This window comes from Paroedura picta, chromosome 10 (assembly GCF_049243985.1).
Source record: "Paroedura picta isolate Pp20150507F chromosome 10, Ppicta_v3.0, whole genome shotgun sequence".
Lineage (NCBI taxonomy): Eukaryota > Metazoa > Chordata > Lepidosauria > Squamata > Gekkonidae > Paroedura > Paroedura picta.
The window spans coordinates 63,662,512-63,685,927 of record NC_135378.1 but is presented as its reverse complement, the minus strand read 5'-3'; the positions used below and the strand labels follow the sequence as shown (position 1 = coordinate 63,685,927).

General features: G+C 43.9%; 1 protein-coding gene across 2 annotated transcripts in view; it reads right to left on the bottom strand.

The window, feature by feature from the left end:
* Window positions 1-4,848, bottom strand: part of PRSS12 (serine protease 12) — a 54,703-nt gene extending 49,855 nt beyond the window's left edge. The window contains exon 1 of one of the 2 annotated variants that reach the window (XM_077300456.1): window positions 4,357-4,848. In XM_077300456.1, coding sequence (XP_077156571.1) covers window positions 4,357-4,765 — 409 coding nt within the window. In that variant the 5' untranslated portion in view covers window positions 4,766-4,848. The remainder of the gene's footprint in view (window positions 1-4,356) is intronic. The other variant, XM_077300457.1, reaches the window with a different exon arrangement.
* Window positions 4,849-23,416: the final 18,568 nt, after the last annotated feature.

Sequence of the window (23,416 nt, the reverse complement as noted above, 5' to 3'; positions counted from 1 at the left end):
TGTGTGGGGCACACACGTATATGTGGGGGTGGGGGCACTAGGGATATAGTCTGTGAATCAAGGGGACAGCATCCTGAAAAAGTTTGGGAACCTCTGGCGGTACATTCCCTTATGAAGACGTATCATTTTCCATATATTACCACAAGGGGATTTTTTTTAAACGAAAGCTGGGAATTCAAAGCACCAGCTGCACTGAGCACAATGGTATATCAATGTAACGATATGCTAGTGCTGTTAAAAAATTGTTGGGAAGAACAAATGGCTGCCATGTGGGCAGGGAAATTTAGGTTGTCTCACCCACACATCAGCTATGCAGGCTTTCATAAAAATTTTGCAGCAAAGCAAGTTTGAGAATGATCAGGGAAAGTCCTTGGAGTTGCAGGAACACACCATGATAGGGCAGGGATATAGGGGGTGGGGGGAAACAGCTTCCCAAAAAGCATTGAACTTGGGGCAAATAGACCAAGCAACAGACTCCCAGCATCTCTTCCTCAAGAATAAAATCTGTGCATTCAGTTCTGAGCATGGTAGCTGAAGCATCGAACACACATCATATTTACACGGAAACAGATGAGTGGAGTGAATCATCAGAGAGACATCTGGTGATATACTTTGTCTGTTGTGGAAGGAAATGTTTACAGGGAGTGACTTAGCTTACCACAAATAAGTGTGATGTCATAGAATGCAGCTGTGCTGACGAAATATACCACTGGTCTATTCTTGACGGGCCAAATGACGGCGTCATCATTTTTACAACTTGTTCATACAGGCGCCATGAATGAGATGCTTCAGGGTAACTAGCCGGATGACTCTAACAGTTCTCCCTGCAGAGCTCTTCCCCTTGTTACCCTCTCTCAGAGCCAACCATTTGCTCATTTATGTTTCCCCTGGCAATTCCGTTCTTTCTTTGGGAGCAAAACACCCCACCAGAAAACCCCAAAGAGCTGCGTTTTCTTTGTTTCTGTGGCTCCAAGGCTATGAGCGGAAATGCTGCCAGAAGGAAGACGAGTGAGCAAGCAGACAGCACTGGCAGAGGGCGGGAGTGGGGTCTCAACAGGTGCCTTCAGCAGCAGTGTTAGCTGCTACAGTCACACAGAGTCTTATTACTGTGCACATGAGCCTTTTTCAGTGGCTCTCACATAAACTAGTGATTAGGCTACAGAAGTTTCAGCTGATGGATGGTCACTTTGCAGCTCAAGTGGTGTGAGGGAGGTTCTCTTAGAAAGGAAACAAGTTTGGCTGGAGCACAGAGTCAGGCTAGGACTATCTCTCTGTGCTGAATGGCTGTCTACTGTGCATGCCAATACACTAAAGGCAATACACTAGAGCAAGCTGTACCAGTGGTATGTGCATGCATGTGCAGTACCCATCTGCTCATTACAGGCTGTCCTTTTAACTTTTCCCCCATGAGGACCAAAGCGGCAAGTTTGGTGACCTCTAATCTGGAGAACCGAGTTGGATTCCCCATTCTTTCACAAGCAGCCAGCTAGGTGACCTTGGGCCAGTCACAGTCCTATTAGAATTGGTCTCATTGAGCAGTTCTGTCAGAGCTCTCTCAGCCCCACCTACCCCACAATATGTGGGGAAAGGAAGGGAAAGTGATTGTAAGCCATTATGAGACTCCTTCCGGTACTGAAAAGTGGAGTATGAAAGCCAACTCTTCTTCTGTCTATGAGAATGCCTGTCCCCCTATGCCTCACCATGACAGCTTCATTCATTGGAGCAGGTCCTTCTGCAGATGCCAGCCTGCAAACAGGCAGAATCAACAACAGCCCGTACATGTGTCTCCTCCATTGCGGCCCCCTATGAGGTTGGCTATGCTATGTGCAACTGGTCCATGACCATCCAGCAAGCATCAACAACAGAGTAGGGATCTGAACCTGGGTTTACCGGATTCCAATCGGACTTTCTAGTGACTACATAATACTCACTTATGTATAATAACATCAAACTTAATCCTTCCTATATTCATTATAAACTAAAACTGTTCAGTTTTGAAAGATGATGCATAAATCATGGTTCCCCAATGTGCTGCCCACCTCTACTTTCCCAGACACCCACCAAGCGTCCCAAAAAGTAGAAGGGGCTATTGAATGGCAGAGCTTGTTATTGGGTTTTCCACAGCTGCTATAGCTACCATACCACTGGAGGATCAGAAGAACCCCAAGATTTTCTTAGATTTCCCTTCCCCTTTCAGGCTCTCCTTATTATTTCCTCTTCTCTTTCTTGCCCAATCTTTCTTTTGTTGTTTTCTATTCCACTTCTGAGATTCTTCTGCAAAGCAAGGTGGGAATCATTGCGTTTCGCTCTACCTCCTACAGTAGCCAATTTGGGCTGAAATTCACCACTGCCTCTGGAAATGTCAGAAAAGCTCATGAGCTCAAAAAGGTTGGAGACCCTTGGAAGAACTATCTAACTAGAGAAGACTCTGGTGGGTGTTTGCCATTCTTCATCTTTGGTACGTTTGGTGAAGTTTTAAATCGATGTAGAAAGTTTCAAGAAGTGTAAAAGAGATGACAAACTGGAATCTATCACACACCTATTATATAATGCAGTAAAATGATTGAAACAGCCAGATGAGATGGACTAGGAAGGCTTCTTCCTTCTTGGTGACAAAGCCACAGTTAATAATAAGGCACTTGCAGTATTTGTGAGTGATTTCTTTGCTAAGATACGTAATTGATCTCATCACTTTTTCATCAAAACATTTGGGGATAGACATAGTGACAACAGAATCTAACTGAATTGGTCTGAATCTGCAATTTCTAAAAAAAAGTTTCTGAGAAGAGCAGGCAAAAGGGGAGAAATATATATTTTTTAAATTCCCATCCCCATCTTCCAACAGTCACAGATGCTTCTTGCTTCATTTCAGCCTGACTCCAGCCTTGATAGGTCAGGGATGAAATCTACCTGCTGCTAATATTCTAAACCAGCATTAGGGCAATATGCTTGTGTAACCTTCATTTCCAGATGGATATTAGGGATTAGTAGGGACTCATCTACATACGCCAAGTGTCTTCCCTGCTCTTCTCCGTCATGCTGTAAACGCTGCTGGAAATACACAAAGGTGCATATCCGTATATCACTATGTAACTGTCACAACATACTACATCATAACTAGCCTTTGCACATCTCAGCCAGTCATCATCAGAACAGAATTAACCAGCCACACCAACATCTAATATTTAGAATGGTAACAGAGCTGGTAACAGTGACATACCATGCAGGACACACAAAATGCCCACAAGTTCAAGCAAAGAATGCTTACTTTGGTATGTACATATATATCATATACCATTGGAAGAAAATGCTCTCTCACACAAACACACACTCACAGCCTAGCAACCAATAAATACAACTCACTGAGTCCAAGAATCAACATATACCATAGAATCATAGAATCATAGAGTTGGAAGGGGCCATACAGGCCATCTAGTCCAATCCCCTGCTCAACGCAGGATCAGCCCTAAGCATCCTAAAGCATCCAAGAAAAGTGTGTGTCCAACCTCTGCTTGAAGACTTCCAGTGAGGGGGAGCTCACCACTTCCTTAGGCAGCCTATTCCACAGCTGAACTACTCTGACTGTGATGCAATTCAGACAGTCAACACTCAAACACATCACTAAGAACAACAGCTATAAATGCCATTGCATGAACTCCAGCAGAGACATCCCACTCACCTCAGGACCATCCAATATCCATTCACAATCATATTCAGTAAGTTTTAATTATCTGTGAACAGACATCAAGGGACCATATTCAGCCTTTAAAGCAATGAATCATATTGGAAATTCACAACAGCCAAATAGGAGGTGCACATCATGTACTTAAGGTGCACTTATACACTACCACACACACACATCATCAGTCATCAATATCTGCAATAATACACCAAGCCCCAAAGTCAACAGTCTGTCTAGCAACCAACTAGGATCATCCAAAGCGACTTTCTAAACCAATACAGCCCGAGTCACAGGTCTTCAACTGGTGGCCCAAGACGGGCGGCACCAGTGACATCCCTATTCCCTTAGTCTGCATTATGGGGTCTCTTAGTCTGCATTATGGGATGCTGCCGGCGCAACTTTCTCTGCGTTTCGCGCATTGTCTTAAATTGCGTCGTTTTAATGTTCCGACCTGTAATCCGCCCGGAGTAACAGGGAAAAGGCGGCCTAGACAAGCCCTCTCGCCAGCGCGGAGAAGCAGCCGGACCCGCGGCCGTCGTCGCGCGCCTGAGGCGGGGCTGGGCGAACCGACACCTGCCCGTCGGAAGGGCCGCCTCCGCCTAAGGCGGTCAGCCCCGTCGGCCTCAGCCGCGCACCCCTTGGCCGCGGCCCCTGCGCCGGACGCGCGGGCTCACCCTGCCTGCAGTCGCAGTAGCCCCAGTCGACCCTGCCGCGGCTGTTCCTGTAGAAGCACCAGGGCCTGCTCCGGCCGTCGGGGTTCCTGCAGAAGTTGCGCTGGCCGCGCAGCCCCCGGCCCTGGGGCGTCCTCTCCAGGAAGGTGGGCACGTCCGCCCAAGGCAAGCACTCGGCGCCCGACTCGGTCACGTTGACGAAGCGCCCGCCGCCGCGGGGACAGCCGCCGCCACCGCCACCGCCGGGCTGGTGGTGCTGCAGCGGGAGAGGCGGCGGCGAGCGCGGCTGAGGCGGCCCGAAGCCCCGCGGGACGGAGGGAGCCGAGCGACCCGGCTGCGAAGCGCCCGCCCCGGGGAACGACCCTGAAATCGCCGCCGCCGCCGCCGCCAGCAGGACGCGGGCGAATGTCATGGTGCCCGCCAGGCGTGCTTTGGTCCATCGCCCCTCGGCTCTCCAGCCCTGGCTGGGGAAGGAGAGGGCGGGGCCGCCGCGTCCCACTCTGCCCTGCCTCCCCACCCCCGACGGCTGAGGCGCGCCCCCCGCCCCGGGTCCCGCTCGCCCGCGTCAGCGCCTGCCTGCCTGCCCGCCTGCCTGGCCGGCCGGCCGGCCGGAGGAAGGCAAACGAGGGCGCTCGCTCTCTCTCTCCCTCGCCGGCCGGCCGCCTCTGCCTTCAGCAGCCGGAGCATGGCAGGTAGAAAACCAACGGGGAGCGCTCGGCTTCTTACTGGCGCCTCCAAGCTCTTTGCCTACACCTTCAGGATTGCCTGGTCGGCCGTGGGGATCGCTGAGCAGAGCACTCTCCGAACCTGAAACCCCTTGTCAGGTCACAAGATTTAGGGGATGCTTAGTGGTAAGGGTTAGGCAGTGATGAGCACAAGTGCTCGCTTTCATTAAAAAACAACAATACCCATGTAACAAATGTTTTAATTTCTTTCCACATTATCCTGCTTTTCTTTCCCATGGGGAACCAAAAGATGTTAAATTATGCTTGTTCCCTCCATGTTTCTCCTCACAACAACCCTGTGGGGTAGGTTAGGCTGAGCGTGTGTGACTGGGCCAAGGTCATCCAGTATGCTTCCATGGCAGAGTGGGGGGTTCAAACATGGATCCTCCAGATCCTAGCCCATATATTATTATTGGATTTTGTTGTGGCCTACTTTTCCTTTAAGCCAAGAGCACAGGCAACTGAGTTTGGGGAGAGGGTTTACATTTTCGGAACATAGCCCTGAGAGACTGCAAGGAGCCAGGAGAAGTGATGTTGATACCAAAGAGTTAGGGTCAAAGTCTTGCAGCTTTTTGCTGGAGCAGAGTCCCCTGTGATCCTCCCACTTTCACACGTTTAGCTACAAACAGCATCCTGCAGGTGGCAAATCTGCACAGAAGCAATACCTCAGAGGCAAACTGTGGAAGAGAGATAATGCACCTTCAATGTGCTTTGGCAGCTGGATTTTCTTGTGCAGAGCAGGAAAATCTACTTCTAAAGTGCATTGAAAGTACATTATCCATTGTGTGCAGACTAGGCCCTGGATCTCAACGTGGCACCCTTTTCCTAACCTTTCTCAGCTACCTCTATAAGGAGGCAGCATTCCCAGAGGAAGGGGTTCACACACCATGGACCTTCCCCCCTTAGCTTGAGAAGTTTTCTCCAGGGTTGGAAAGGGCCGGTAGCAATAATTATCTTTGACGCAGCAAACGTATCCCATTGCATGCAGGCAGATCTCAGAAGCAACCATCTTCAGCTGCTACCAAGATGTTTTATCTCTGTTGCTCTGAAGGGCTGTAAATCTGAGGCAAGCTTGAACAGAACACTTGAGCAATCGGTTGTTCATAAAAGGGATCCCGCTGTCTACCTGTTGCTCTGACTGCTGTTAATTCTCAGAGATGCAATCTTTCAGTTGCTGCTGTTCATACCAGCTGCCTGGCCAGCACTGATCAGGTCAAGGACTATTATTCACCACTAAAGGCTGAAAACCAATATTATCCTACTTCCAAATACAAATGGGAGATCTACTAGAATAAACAGAATGTGTTTCCATTCTAATGTATTTAAGGTTGACAAAATGGATCTTGTTTGAAGGTAACTTTAACAAAATTCACTGGAATTAATGAACTTATACCAGACAAGGCATTGTTGTTACTGTTAGACACACTGGTTCCTATTCACTGGCGATGCATCCCTTATTTTAAAGGACTACTTTGCTTTCTGCTATTATTTTTACTATTAACATGTCTCCAGGAACTAAGATTCATAGTTCAGACTCCACAGTGGCTGCAGGCGTGTAATCATACTTTATTATTAATATATATAGGTACTTTTCATTGCATTATAAGTTCAAAGGTCCTTGTTCCATTTTCACAAACCTTTAGTACTGTATAAGGTGGCCCTAAATCTGATTACAATTAACTGCCTGTGCTTAAGAAACCTCACCATGTTTTCTTAGAGGTAAGTCCCATTGAATAAAATGACTTCTGAATAGACCTACATCACTCTCTATGCCTTTTTGCAGGGTAATAAATCCTACTTTTCAGTAAACTTGCATGGGCAAATACATTTAGTTGGACTGAGGCCAGTAATCACAAATTACAAATGTAGTGTTTGCTCCTCCTTCTTGGGCCAGCCTAGTGAAGGTGTTCTGGATTATGTCCTGTAACTATGTTTTTAAAATCATCCTGCTGTAATAGGCTCTAAATGACTTCCATCCAGAGCAGTAATGGATTGTACACAATCACACCTTTAACAATAAGATCTAGTCTGCTTTTAAACTTTGTGAAAATGTGTTTCCTGTGAGCATAGGTTTTTTGTAGCAAACCCCAGAACATCTATGTCATAATGGCTACATAAAGCTGTCGACGCTAATCAGTGGTTCTCCAGGGTCTCAGGCAAAGAAGCGTCTTTTTCTAGCACCTGCAATGTAAAATACTTTAACTAGAGATGCCAGCAATCCAGCTTGCATGCAAAACATTGCTCCCTACCACAGAGGACCTATTTTAGATGATATGCTTTGAGTTCTGTATCTGGGGTTTCTGGCATTTAAAAAACCAATTTCTGGTTCCATGGCACGGGAGAGTTAAGCCTCTTTTCCTAGTCTGAAACAGCTGGATGACTGTGGTATTTGCCTGTTGTGAAAATCTAAATGTACTGGTATCTGTAGTTTTCATAACTGGGGAAACAGATTGGGGAAAGAACATGAAGGGAAGGCTTACAAATCCCTTTGTGCCGTGGTCCTGATTTGAATCTGGACCCTACAGATAAGAAATGGCCCTCCACTTGAGGAAAAGAGCACAGGACATTGCTCAGTTTCTCTGATGGAAGAGGGGACAGTAATTTCCACCAACACTTCCTCTCCCATCTCAGTTCCCACCTTTGCCTTTATGCTGTGTTGGAAGGTCCAATGGGCTACACCATCTTGCTCCACAAAGCCTGCCGATGGTTGGATAAAGGCCAAGAGTCTTGCTTTACACAAGACATGGTAAAGACTAGAGTATGATGTGTTCAAGGCTGGGATCATGTACAGGAAAACACTAAATGACTTTAGTACATGAAGCAGGAAAAAGATGTAAAATTTACATAAAGGGGATTGCTGGATCATAGGTGGATGATAGAAATTATGCATTTGGTAACCTTTTCTTCTGAATTTTTTCAAAATCAGAGTTGGATGAAGATTGGCAGGATCTCTTACCCGTTACTGGAGAAGCAAGTTAACATTGTTGCAAAAAAAAAAGAGGCTTTCTTCCAACTCAGCCTAGCCTGAAAGATGGCCCCTTACCTGATACAGCGGATTTGGCCACCTGAATCAATGCCAACGTAACATCTAGATTCTAGACTACTGTAATGCTCTCTTCATTGGTCTCCCATCAGAATCCATTTGGAAACTCTAGTTGGTTCAGAATGCTGCAGCTCCCACAGACACTTCACTGACTGCCCATCCATAGCTGGGCTCAATTTAAGGTATTAGTGATCACATAGCCTTTCATGGCTTTGGACCTTCATAGAGACCAAGTTTGGTGACCTCTAACCTGGAGAGCTGGGTTTAATTCCCCATTCTTCCACATGCAGCCAGCTGGGTGACCTTGGGCCAGTTACAGTCCCGTTAGAACTGTTCTCATTTAGCAGTTCTGTCAGAGCTCTCTCAGCCCCATCTACCCCACAGGTTGTCTGTTGTGGTGAAAGGAAGAGAAAGTGATTGTAAGCCACTTTGGGACTCCTTCCGGTGCTGAAAAATGGAGTATAAAAGCGAACTCTTCTTCTGTTTATGAGAATGTCTGTCCCCCTATGCCTCACTATGGCCCATTATGCACGGGGGGAATAGCGCACATTCTGGGTGGAATGGCGGTGACTAAAATCACCAATAACGCACGGTGCCGGCTGCAACCGGCCGCAGCTTCGGTGCATGCTGCTGAAAAAGCCGCGTTAGCGAAACGCGGAAGAAAGCACAGCTTCCAGGTGACCGGGGCACAACCAGAAGCGGCGCCCGGATCGGCGCGTGCATAATCGGTTACTCTGGGTTTTGCCGCCGTTGCATCCAGTCCCGTGCATAAGCGGTTTGCTTCGCTTCTTCCCCCTCCGCATTTTCCATGTGACCCGAAATCGCCGTTTCGGCGGCCCTGCATAATGGGCCTTAGACAGCTTCATTCATTGGAGCAGGGCCTTCTGCAGGTGCCAGCCTGCAAACAGGCAGAATCAACAACAGCCTGTATATGTGCCTCCTCCATTGAGGCCCCCATGTGATGGAACGGCCCCCCTGAGGAGGTCAGGTAAACCCCTCCTCTCCTGGATTTCTGTGAACTATGTAAAACTGAATTACTCAAGAAGGCTTTTTAACATAGGTGTACTAAATGTTTCACATAGTTATTGTGAAAAATTATTAGGGACTGTGGTCTATATTATTGTTTATAGCTTGCTGAAACTAGGATTCTATTCTAATTTTTAAATCATTTAACGTGTCATGGTAATGCTTACACTTTGATTCAGTTTTTATTTTTAGGCTTATGGTGGGTTATGCACCACTGGTGACCTGGACCTCCATAGATACGAAGGAATTCAGGATCACCCCGAGACTCCTGATGGTCGCTGAAGTTGTTAATTGGATCTCTTCAAGAGCTAGGAGTTGCACTGTCTCACCTTGGGTGTGCCAACTCAGCCAAAGGACCTCTGTCTTAGCTAGATTTAACTTCAGATGACTTTGTCTGAGCCAGTCAACCACAGCCTCCAGGCACCTGGCAAAGGAGTCTGGAAGGTGGGATCACGGTTGGCCATCTCTCAGCAGATATAGCTGGGCGTTATCGGCATACTGATGACACCCCAGACTGAAACTCCAGATCAGCTGGGATATAGGTGTTAAATAACACTGGGGAGAGAATAACTTCTTGCAGAATTCTGCATGTCAAGGCATGATGCATGGAGGATTTCTCCCGTAGCACCACCCTCCTTCCCTAACCTTGGAGAAAAGATTGCAACCATTAAAGGGCAGCACCTTGTGTCCCCATATCAGCTAGCAAATGGGCTAATGGCCCATGGTCAACAGTATGAATTTCCCATCCTGTTGATTGGATTGACATTCTGGGTAATCTTCCTTAAGCCCAATTGAGGATGAAAGACTATAAATCAGGTAAATGAAAAAAATAAACAAGTAAACAAAAGCTAGCATTACCATTACATGTTTCCTCTAGTATCGTTTTAGCATTAATGTTTCCTTTTGCACAAAAAAATGGCTTTTGATAAGCCGGTATACCGGAAGGGTGGTATATAAATCGAAATAATAAATAAGATAAATAAAAATTTTGTTACTGAGACGTTGAAAATAATGTGCAAGTGTAAATGTTGTTTAATGGGTTCACTGTACAGGACCACACATTGATGATTCCTTTAAAAAGAAAATAACTGTTGAAATAATTGACTGTATATTTTGCACAGCAGGCCAAAGCTTATGTAATCTGTGTTCAACAAGGTTTGGAACAATGCAGAAAGGTAAAAGGTTTGCCCTCAAAAACTACAAGACAAACTTCATTACCAAGACTACATTAGAGCAATACTGAAGGATGTTTCAGCTCCCACAGCTGTTAATGGAACTCACATATTTGGCAAATAGACAGCATGTTACTTAGGGAGCAAACAGAAGCTTTCTGCCATGCAGGCTCAAGTGCATCAGTGGGACTCCTCTAATGAATAATGCAAGCAGTCCTGACATTTAAGCTGCAGTCCAAACAACTACTTAAAATTATGCGCATCCTTCATTTGCTATTGGTGTGATGAGAATAAGGATTTTTTTTTACAATGGCATTAAAACCAGTACTTGAAATATCATCACCATCCTAATACATTCTTATTACTTTCTTCACAGGTACAGGTTTCTGCTGCTTTAAATATGCCCAAGAAACTACTAGCTAATGATGCAGGAAAAGGGTTTTTCCAGTCCTGTATGCCGTATTATGGATGTTATACAGTGGACCAGATCTCTACTTCAGGTACAGTTCAGGGGCATTCAGGTGACTTTAAAAGTTCATGAAGCTTGAAACTGGACTGTAACTTATCTTTGCTTGGGATGCTCTACTTGATCCTTTACTGCATGTTCAAAACTGTTCTGAAGTCATCTACAATTTGTAACAATAGGCACAAAGTGGCATCACAGATAACCCTCCATATACTTCACTGAGATCCTTGGAGGAATAATGGGATTTAAATAAGGCAAAGAAATACAAAAGTGAATTTTGTGATGCTCCATATAAGGCCACTTCAATCCCAGAAGCCCTTGTAAAACACTTAAGAGCATCTTTAGACATTACTAAGTATCTCTAAGGATTATGTTGTGTGCACTAGTAAGCTTGGGCAGATAAAACAGATATTGTTTGCATCTTTGTAGGGTACTTGATACTTTGAAGCAGAGGTTGAACAGGGTGAAACAGGCTCTGTTCTCAGCTCCTTTCCCCTTAATAATTCAATAGGGCTTTTAAAACTAAACATCTGGCAACCCTGATTTATTCTGTGCCTCCCTCAGACAGCTTCTATACATGCAGTCTTCCCAAAATTTGATGTTTTGGGGAAATGGGTTTCCTCCCCCTCACATCTGGAAGTTTCCCTCCCTTTTCTCCAATATGCTTCACTCTGAAGTTTTGGGAAAGATTGCTGTAAAGCCTGGATGGCTGCTGAGTAGGTAGGCAAATTTGGATTTTTCCAGTGCACATGGCAGCTATTTTCACTGGCCCTGTCACAGTAGCAGCCATTTCCTCCCCCCTGCCACTGTGGGAGACTTTTTAAAATTGCCATTGGAATACAGTTCAATCAATACTGTTGTGAAAATAGGTGTACCAGGTTCTCTGAATGTTTTCCTTTTGTTTCTTATAAAAAGTAAGTTTCTAGCCTGTTCTATTGCAGAGATATATGGAAAAGCGGTCATTCCAACCCGAAGCAGCCAGTGCTGCACTGTGTGTGTGTGTGGGGGGGGGGGAGAGGGGGGCAGCGCCAGTGCTGGTATGCCAGTCGGCACACGCTCGTAGGATGTGCTGGCAACGGTGCCATTCCCCTCCGCTGCAGCGCTGGCTGCCTCAGGCTGGAACGGCTCCCCAGTAGAGAGCCAGCTTGGTGTAGTGGTTAAGAGCGGTGGCTTTTAATGTGGCAAGCAGGGGTTGATTCCCAGCTCTTCCACATGCAGGCAGCTGGGTGACCTTGGACTCACCACAACACTGATAAAGCTGTTCTGACCGAACCCACCTCACAGGGTGTCTGTTGTGGGGAGAGAAAAGGGAAACGGATTGTAAGCCACTTTGAAACTTCTTTGGGTAGAAAAAGTGGCATATAAAAATAAACTCATTTGTTCTTCTTCTAATGATTTTATTCCCTATGATTTTATCTGTGATGTTGTGAACTGCTTTGGGCAAGCCCCTAATATAGTGACATATGCATTTTTTAAAATAAATAAGTATGCAAATCTTAACCTTACAGAATAGAAAGTGTCCTAGAGCAGCAGTCCCCAATCTTCATCCGGTCGGGGACCGCCTCCGGAGGTGGGGGAGAGCCAGCGGCCCGGCTACCACAGTTGCTCAAAAACGCGCACGCGCGGAACTGCCGCGCATGCGCGTTTTGGCCACCAGGGGGCATAAACGCGCATGTGCAGCAGTTCCGCGCATACGCGTTAGCGTCACTGCCGTGCCGGCTGCCGTGCCGGCCTCTTCCCCCCACCTCTCGCTGCAGGGGGGAAGGCAGGCGCGGCCGCTGGCGGCCCAGTATGATGGCCTTTGCGGCCTGGTACCGGTCCGCGGACCGGGGGTTGGGGACCCCTGTCCTAGAGTGTTTCTTCAGGTAAATAATGTATGTCAAATTTAGCTACATTTCTTAAAAGCACATTCGAAATGGCCCAATTGCCATTGGTTCCCATTGCTCATTATTTTAATACAACCGTATCCTTTACTAATTCTCCTTATTGCTACAAAATTTGAATGTATATTCACTGATGTATATGCATAGATAAATAACTGAAACCTTTCCTCTATTTTCTAATGAACTATCAATCCCTTGTAACAGTGATACTAAGATATTTCTGATACTTCCTGCAGCCGTATTTTAGGAAACCTGACAGCAATTCAGATATAAAATGTACAAGGGATTAAATATCTCCCAAAGTATTACAGTAGATCAAAGGCATATAAGAATTAATTTAGCAGTAATCTGCAGCTGGATATATAAAATGGGTCCTCAGGTATTCTATTAATCTTTATTTTGTCAGGTTAATATATTACTGAGGTAAAGAAATAATATACATTGGTGTGTGTGTGTGTGTGTGTATGTATGTATATATATATATATTTTTCAGGCATTTCTATGTGAAGTATGGGCTCTTTCCTGTGAGCTGTAACATAATAACTCAATACAACCTACTGCTGAGGAAATAATTTCTGTGTGTGAATTTAATAACCAAGAATAATTTTGAAAATATTTCTGTTCTAGTACACAAGAGAAACATAAATAATACATATTTCCTAGCTGCTGAACAGTAAATAGGGCAAATTTTGTTCAATCCCATACTAGTATAACAAATGCCAAATTCCAGTTTAAGGATATAGAGAGATTTCTGCAAGCACCAATGGACAGTGAAGTCCTTTCCTCTCCCTGCAACAGTCACTTTATGAGGTAGACGGGGCTGAGAGAGTTTTGAGAGAACTATGACTGGTTCTCCAGATTAAGGTCTGCCAATCCTAAACACTTCACCATGTTGGCTTTCACACTGGCAGTTGGATCACGGTCCAAAGAGCCCACACATATATGGGGCCCCTGGTATGCAGTGGCCATACTAGGCTTTTATTTCTGGACTAGTCTGCTATATGGAATAGGAACTTCCTCAAGCTTTTCCACAGGGTATCCTGCTATCTGAGGTCAAAACAGCCCTGGTTAAAGCTGAGGCAGAGAGAGAGACTTGGTGAAGAGACACTCAGGGACTTACCAGAAATATCCCACTGTTGTACTGCTAGTATGGAGAGTGAGAGTCTTGAGTTCCAACACAAGTCAAAAAATCTATAGAAAGCAAAAAGGCTTATTTTTAAAGTAGAAGATCTGCCCTGATAAATTAAATGGGACGAACCCGTTCAAAAGAAAGGTAAGGCAACAATTACGAATTAGATTTTGAGGAGTGGGTTGCTAAAAGCATCAAGACAGACAAACTTTTTCAAAAATATATCTGGAGTAGAAACCAAGCCAGAGAATCAGTGGGGCCTTTGGATGACTGTGGCAAATGAACAAAGGGATTGCTAAAGAAGGATGGGGAGGTGGCAGAAAAGCTCATTGACTTTTTTTCAAGTTTAGAAAACAGGTGACTACGGGGAGGTTTATAAAATTATGCATAGTGTGCAGAGTCAATAAAGATTATTTTTCTTCTCCCCAAATACTAGAACTTGAAGATATCCAATGAAACTGATGAGCACTAAGTTCAATAGAAACATAAGGTAATACTACTTTACATGGAAAGTGATTAAAATGTGGAATTTGCTGCCAAAAGATGTCATGATGTCCACAAGAATAAATAGCTTTAAATGGGGATTAGATAGCTTCATGGAGGACAAGTATACCAATAGCCATAGTGACTAAGGAGACCTCCACATTCAGAGGCACTAATCCTCTGAATCCTGGAGCCAGGAGGCAACACCATGGGAATGTCTCAACTTCAATGCCTATTGTTGACTGTCCAGAAGAACTGGTTGGCCACTTTGACCGGGGGGAATAACACACATTCGGGGTGGAATGGCGGCGACTAAAATCACCGATAACACACGGTGCCGGCTGCAACCGGCTGCAGCTTCAGTGCATGCCGCCCAAAAAGCCGTGTTAGCGGAACGTGGAAGAAAGCGCAGTTTCCGGGTGACCGGGGCGCAACCAGAAGTGGTGCCGGGATCGCCGCGTGCATAATCGGTTACTATGGGTTTTGCCGCCGTCGTGCCCCGTCCCGTGCATAACCAGTGTCTTCCCTCTCTGCGTTTTCCATGTGACCCGAAATTGCCGTTTCGGCGGCCGTGCATAATGGGCCTATGTGAGACAGGATGTTAGACTATATGGACGATTGGGGTGATCCAGCAGGACTGTTCTTGTTTTTATAAACATATACTTGTAAATATAAAATGTAATAGCAACAATCTACATAATTTTTAAAACTTCAGTATAGATACACCTTTCCATATTGCACTCACAGATACATCAGTGCATACATACATAAAGTAAAAGGATTTCCTCGAAGGCCTATTATGCACGGCCGCTGAAACGGAGGCATGGAGAATGTGGAGGAGGAAGAAGCGAGACAAACCACTTACGCACAATGGCAGCAAAACCCAGAGTATCCGATTATGCACGCGGCTACTCCGGATCCGCTTCCTGTTGCGCCCCGGTCCCGGGAAGCTCCACTTTCTTCCGCATCTCACTAATGCGGCTTTTTCGGTGGCATACATTGACTCTGCACCCGGTTGTCGCCTACAGCATGCATAATTGGTGATTTTAGCCACCGCCATTCCACCCCGAATGTGGACCTTCCACTCAGTGCATAATGGGTCTCAAAGCTGCACTGTAAAGCACTTCCCTCAAAAGTATACTCAGTGCAGTCTCTGGTGCTTGGTGCTCCTGACGTGTGCATAAAACTCCCCCAAATGCAACAATAGCAGTGAGAATTAATGTGCTTATGGTTCTTGTCTGAGTAGGAGAAAGTTCAGAGTAGGAGAAAGTTCACTACCAAAGCAGCCTTTGAAGCTTGAAAAATACTGACATTGTCCCAGGTACATTGCTATAGGGGGGAAATGCTCACTTTGAGTTCTTAGAAGAATTAAGATTAAGAGCCAGAAGGTAAAATAAATAAACCAGCAGGCAAGATTTATTACTTTTGCCATAAGAGCAACACATTTCATTTCTTAAATATTGCTTCTGAATGATGTCTCATCTTGCAAACTCAAACTCAACATCAGCCATATAGTTCTGGATAAATTTGTACAAGCCAGTGTCAATATATATCTTGTGTCCACATCATTTCTACACAAGGCTACAGTAGATTCACACAACCAAGCTTATTTCATACAACTACAAAATAATGGGCTCCCTGTAACTGTTGTTGCTGCTGCATTAAATACAAAGGCATTAACAAAGGCAACAGAGCATCCACACAAACATTTTCCTTCCATTTCCTTCCCAACAGCCTAAAAATGGTGCCAGCAACTGACAGATCACAATAGCATGAGAACATCCTAATGATCTATTGGGACAGTAGGTGATTGCAACCATCCAATCAGCTTTCTCATTGGTACAAAGGGCGGAAATCTACTTTGACCACCAAATAGTATTCTGGGGACAATTGGGGGGAGAATAACAAAATCTGGCAAGGCCTCACACAGTGTACTAGTTTCCAAAAAGGCTCTGACCTTTTACTGCGGTGTTATAAGGGAAATATTCAGCCCACTCTGATTGTTGTAGGTTTACCAGGCTGTATGGCCATGGTCTTGGTAGTCCCTGATGTTTTGCCAGTAACTATGGCTGGCATCTTCAGAGGTAGGACACAGCAAAATAGGAATCTCCCTGTGGCACAGTGTGGAGTGTGTGTGAACAGTTGCTAGACATTTTATTTACTTCTCAGGGGGGTGGGGTAACACATCACATTCCTGTCGTATCTGGGAGTTTCCCAGGGGAAGGACTGGAACTAGGGAATGTTTTTCTTGTGTTGTGGGTGGAGTTCATTCGCAAGTTCATTAGGAAGAGTTTTCACTGTGGCATCTTGGTGGCATTCATTAGAAAGTCCATTCATCAAAATTTTGTCTTATCTGCTGAACTGTTGTAAGGTATTTTTAGAGTCCTGTGGGTTTTTTTTTTTATTCTGGTGTTTTTATGATTGGTAGCCAGGTTTTATTGATTTTCAGACTCCATTTTGTTGACTTTCAATGCCATTCCTGTATAGTCCTAACCTAGTAGCTGTTGGTGTTGTCCAGTATTTGTGTCTTCAAATAAGATTCTATATCCAGATTGGTTTAGAGTATCTTCAGCTACTGCCAATTTAGTCTGCAGTGCCTTTCATGTTATTTTATTTGTGTCTGAATGCTGTGTTTTGTAGTTTTGATGCATACTTGTCCACAGCTGCGCGGTATACAGTAAACTCCTGCAGAGGTACGCCTATTATGCCCAAGATATGTATCCCTGAGAGAAAGTCCATTAGTGTAGCAGTCCCTGCAATCCCACTAATCTCATTTGGAGGTCCTGGAGACCTGGAATCTGGCTTGCTTCCAGGTTTTCTGCTTGGGAGCAGACCATGTACCTTTTGCATTTAGATGTACTTTCCATCTAACCCAGTGTCCATTTCTTTTCAGACAGCGTGCAGCAAATTTATATGTGGGATGTTGTGGAAAGGTGTTTATATTTGTGCTGCCTATAAACCATCCTTCAAAGTGAGGAGGAGGGTCTGGTTGTCCTTTCACTTACTTCACATGGCTTTTCTTGTGCATACATATCTTTGCAGGTTTCTCCTGTAGATGCAACGCCCTCATATTCCCATGCAACGCATGACGTCGGAAATGCAGGCCATTTGGGATAAACAAAGTACTCTTTAAAGGAGGCCTTTTTATTTCCTTTCTACTGCAACCTAAATGTGAGCTGGATGTACTTGAAGAAATGTAAGTAAATTTTTTTGCAATGTCCTCCTTGGGAGATTTATTTACTACACTCAGTATCATGCTTCTATGCCGGGGCAAAACTCTGCTGTATTAACAAATATACCTCAATGCTTTCCTAGCCATTCTTAAATCTGGTGCAGGAAAGTAATATGAGAGAATGTAGTACACACCACATTGACTTTCCAGACTCAAGATGACGAAAAGATGCTGATGCCTGTTCTCACATCAGCTTTAGCGAAAAGCAGACAAAGCTGTTCCTGGCAATTAGAAGCACAGATTTCTGCCTAAATTAATTACTGCATTAATAATAAAATTATGATTAAAGAGCGATGTGATTACTTTGTATTTCAGTAAGTCTCTGCAATGACACCAACAGATTCAATATCAATTTGGAAGCTTTGATTATCATCTGTCAAAAGTAAATTATCCTTTTAGCTAGGGTATGATCACTTCTCACTTATCCTGATGGCCTGTCACTTAGGAAACATTTTATACAGTAACCCCTGCTGTTAGGGCAAAAGGACACACTCAAGGTTTTAATGAGTGCTAAAAGCAAGGAAAATACAACTTTAAGCACTTAGCTCCATACACATAATTTAAATACTTGGTGCACAAGGAAAATTCATGCACAGAAGAAGGTGTGAATGCAGATGACCGTGTGGATTCCCACTAAGGGCCACTAAGCTCTGAATAAACATGCTTAGACTGAAGTTCTAAGAACACTTCTCAGGGAGTAAGCCCTATTGGATAAAAGTGGGACTTACTTCCAAGTAGACGTGGTTAGCATTGTTCCCATAGGATATTTGAGCTGATCCTGCGTTGAGCAGGGCTTTGGACTAGATGGCCTGTATGGCCCCTTCCAACTCTATGATTCTATGATCCCACTGAAAAAAAATATAGTATCAAAATGTCCTGTGAGGCAACACAATTTCAATAAATTAAGCAAGGTTGTATATGACTTTCTGGTCCATCTGTGCAAGGCAGTAAGTCTAAATTATTGCATGCAGTTAGAAAAAGTTCACAGTGAAATTAAAATATTATAGCCAGTAGATGTGATGTCATTACATTTCAGTTGCCCTTGAGAAAAGACAACAATTTGTTCATAGTAACTGCACCGTTTCTATGGCATAATTCCTGGCACAGTCTGCAATTTTTCCAGATGTGTTACTTATTAGAATTGGACCTAAAGAAGAGTGTTATTTAAATAGAAAAATTGAGGCCTCTGTACTGGTGCTTCCAGTGGAAAACTATGCTTGCAAAACAAAGGGCTGACAGATCTCGTACAAGAGAGGGAGCACATTTGTCTTTATTTAGTGCTGGCCTACATGTTTTAGCAATCATTTTACCCCAGGTTTTACAGTGCCAGGTAAGTATAAATTACTATAGTTAACTCCCCGGTGGCTATAGCCCCTGGATTGCCTGGATACCACACTTAGACTTTGCCATCCAGTATCCAACACACATATGGAATTCACCTGCCTGCCATATTTCCCTCATTCATTGACATGGAAAGATCTGATCATCGTTTGTTCATCGGAACAGAAACGAAAGCACAGCTGGAGCAAAGACCTGGAATGTAGAGCACAATTAAAATGGCAGCTTGAAATTATTTCCAGTTGGTCTTTGAAGAGGTACCATTCCCTCCCACACCAATGTTAACTTCAGAAAACCAGATGTACTGAATATATAGCTGATCCCAATCAGCAGAACTTCTGAATGGGTAGTAATGAAAGTATTTAAACTGGCCAGGGTACAGTCTCTGGCTAGGATCCAAACAACTTTTGTTATATCCAAGACTTGCACATACCGTTTTTTTTTTAAACAGCTTTGATTCTTTCAGCAGTAAATCCTCACATCTCACCACAAATTGTCTGGATTATTGCCTGTTTCAACAGCAGCTTGTCATGAGGTTTAGGACAGCTGTTGTTTGACAAATACAAATCTGTGATGTGGAGATGCTAGAACACAGTGATGGGTATCTTTCGAAAAAGCTTATATTATTTATTTTTACATTTTATTTTATTGATTTTATACAAAATGTATATCTTACTTTTCTGCCTGCAAGTGGCTGGCAGATTAAAGACATGCATAATAAAGCCACATGAAGCCATTAAAAACAACAAAAAATGCACCATTAAAACAATTAAAACCAGAGCTAAAATAATGCATACATACAAAAATATACAAACAACAGTTAAAGTCACTTGACAGGAGTGAGGGCTCACTGAAGGAAATTCATATGAAACAAAAAGTCTTACTCTGGTAGGGGAAGATGATAACAGAAGTCTTTTTTGGGAGATAGTTCCAGGGTTTTGGTGCCAAGATTGAGAAGACCTTCCTTTGGGTTGCCACCCACCTAATCTCAGAAGGCAGGGGCACTTGAAGCAGGGTATCAGAAGATGTCTGCAATAGCTGGGTATATTTATAAGGGACAAGACAGTCTTTCAGGTATGTTGGTTCTGTAGGACTTTAAAGATTAATACTTGCCCATATCCTGATGTTGTTGAATGCCTAGTACATTCCTTCTCAACCAGGGTTTTGTGAAATCCTGGGGTGGGTGGGTTTTTAATATATTTTTAAACATTTATCGAGTGATATGACCATATATTGTCATGCTGACTCACCTATCCCCCTCCCAAATTGGACAATGATGGGCCTGAAGGGGATGTGAAGGGGAGGGACCTTAGGTGGGCATGTACACAGCTATGCTTCTCAACCATATTCTGCATAATGCTGTCATTTCTGTGATTTCTTGAAGCCTGAAGAATGTTTCAGTGGGTTCTCAAAGGTAAAAAAGTTGAGAAACGCCAGCTGGCAGCATTAATTAGTGAAACTAGTCATGTGATTCTTTTGCTACTAGCCTCTATAACTAGAGTAGTATAGATGTGTCTTTAGATGAAGAGTTACAGGAATGCTTTTGCCATGGGCTTTAATACAAAATATATGTCCTTCCTGCATACATCACAGAAACATAAGATGTATGTATGTTATTCATATTGGGAACCAGGTGGTCTTTTGATAATCCTCAAAGTCTTCACTAAGCAATGTACTTAATTTACAGCCCACCTTTTCTCTAAAGATCAATCTGGGTACCAAAAAGTGTCCTTTACAAAATCATCACAGCCATGTTGTGAAACATATCATGGCAATTCACCTTTTATACATAGGGAACTAAGGCTGGGATTCTTCCCTGCTCAATCAATTTCATAGCTGAACTAGGGCAGAACCAGGGATCTCTTAGAAGCAGCTGCACTTCACTTCCCATCTGCTCTGTTGCTCAAAATGGAATTGGATTCCATTGATTTGAAAGAGAGAGATGAATATGCTTGAGTTCCTCCTTTAAATCAGTTCACCTTCAAAGTGTTCAACTTTGTATGCATTGTTCTGTCATATTTTATGTACTTCAAACTTAAGCTTTATCTATACCAAACTTAATGAAAGACAACTTTATTATAATGAAAATAGCTTTGAAGACTCCTAGGACTTCACATTTTTCACTGGCATGCTTTTATTCTGATCCAGAAGCACCACCATATAACATGATCCACCCTTCTTCCACAGCCAGCACGACAGCTATAAAATTACCTTGTCTTACTAGACAGTCCTAAAAATAAAACTCTCCCACATACAAATCCCCTGTTCATCATTTTAGTAGATATATATTTGGGAAGCCTGAATATCCAGGAGGAAGTGATTCAGTTACTGTGCAGGGACTTCTACTATATTCATTACAGCTAACACTATCAGAGATGTGTAGTTTGAGATAACATTTCTCTCTCTTTCTGAAGTTTCCATCTACAGGGTCGCAAAAGTAGCAAGGTATTAACTGAAGGGAGTTATAAATCACAATGTAATATTTAAAAATATATAAGTAGATGAGCTCACTGTATCAGTGTTGGCAAAAAAAAATACTTTTAAAAGTTAGGTGATGAACATATTTGCACTAATCCAGTTGTCAGAAGCACATAGTGTGTTTTCAAACATGCAGTGTTCCTCACAGCAAACAGCAGATTCAGATATTTCCTCTATATATGTGAATATACAAAGCTTCCTTATATCAAGTTAGACTGTCTAGCTCTACTCTAGCTGGCGATGCATTCCAGGGTTTCTGGAAGAGCATGTTGCCTTCTAGCACCACTATCTAAAATCATGGGGACTTCTAAATGAGTGTGCTGTATCACTAAGCCTCTCCGATATATAGACCATCAGCGGAGCTAAATGTATATTAGATCAGTGATCCCCAACCTGCGGGCCGCGAAGGCCATGGCGCCGGGCCACGGCTCCCTCTCCCCGCCCCCCCCTGCAGTAAAAAACTTCCCAGGCCGCAAGCTTGCGGCCCGGGAAGCTTCTTACTGCGGGAGGGCAGGGAGAGGGAATCAGGGCCGGCTGAGCCCATGCGGGCGCGGCCCGCGGGTGCGGCCCGATGCATGGGCGCGGCCCGCAAGTGCGGCCCGATGTGTGGGCGTGGCCCGCGGGCGCGGCCGATGCGAGGGCGTGGCCCGTGGGCCGCGACCCAATGCCCTGCTGGTCCCCAACCTCAGAAAGGTTGGGGACCACTGTATTAGATTATGCACCACATTAATGGAAAAACCAGTGTAATCGATCTTATGCACATGTGTGAGACAATTCAAGGAACATAAAACATGGCAGTAATAAAAACAATATTCTTTTTCCAACAGCAGCCAGTCTGATGCCTCTGGAAGCTACAAGCTGGACATGAAAGCTCAGTTATCTCATGTAATTTGTTTGTAGCATCATCCACTTAAAGATACACTGGCTTTGAACATGGGTGATCCATTTAGCTATCATGGCCACCAGATATTAGATGTTAACCGATCTGCTATCTGTCAGTGAAAATGCAAATCCAGCAGGGCATTAGGGCTTGACATCTCTAAATCATGTCTTTCTGTAGCAGTAATCTGCCCTATAGTAACCTGCACTGTATTGCTGTACTCACAGAGGGGCCCCGGACACAGCACCTGCTCCTCAACAAATATACTGCTTCTCTTCAGGAAGCAAGCTGTATCATATTATATGGAACACACTAAGACTGCATTTTCTTCTTCTTTTTAACCAGCAATTACATTTTGTTAACGTTTAAACTATTGTGCATTACATTTAAAATTATCTCTTCTCTACTGACTAGAATGTTGGTAATATCCAATATGTATCCCTGACAATTGCTCAGTCACATTCCATATGGCAATAGCAATAGTGATGGCTTGGCAGACACTTTTTCTCAGCTTCAATTGTTATCGCTTGCTGAGAAAATGCAGTACCTCTGCAACACAAACACAAGTGTGACTGTGAGGGAATGAAGTTATACTGCACACTACAAATGGGCAAGAACTGTTATGTGGTGTCAAGTATGATTATTTTAACGGATACGTTGTTTGCTTGTCCAGTGAAGCATATTTTCATGCTAGGATCACTTTTGCTAACAGCAGAATGTAGTTTTAGCATTGCTGATATTCTGTCTTTTTCCTCACAGCAACACAGAACCCCAACTTTCTGAAATGACTCTTGAAATTCATTTTGTCAATTTGCCTTCTAGCATTGCATTGCATTGATGCCGACCTCTCACCTTAAAAAAAAAAAAGATTCAGTGGAACTCAAGCACTTAAAACCTAGTCGGAAGTTGAGTCTCACACACAGCAGGAATGTCCTGACTACTTCCGTACTATGTGGATCAAATGACAAGCCAACATCTCCTATTGGGAAAAAGTAACCAAACACTTAGAGGAAATGTGTTAGCTGCTCCCCCATATGACAGTGCATATGTTTCAAAATTAACTTCATTACTTAATACTTTGTTCTGTTGATACTTTAACTAAGTCATCCATCCTATTTTGAAGTACTTCAAAATGCATTCCCTCTTATAATGTCTGCTACTTATTTGATTATGTTAAGGGCATTTGTAATTATCCAGCATTCATTCAA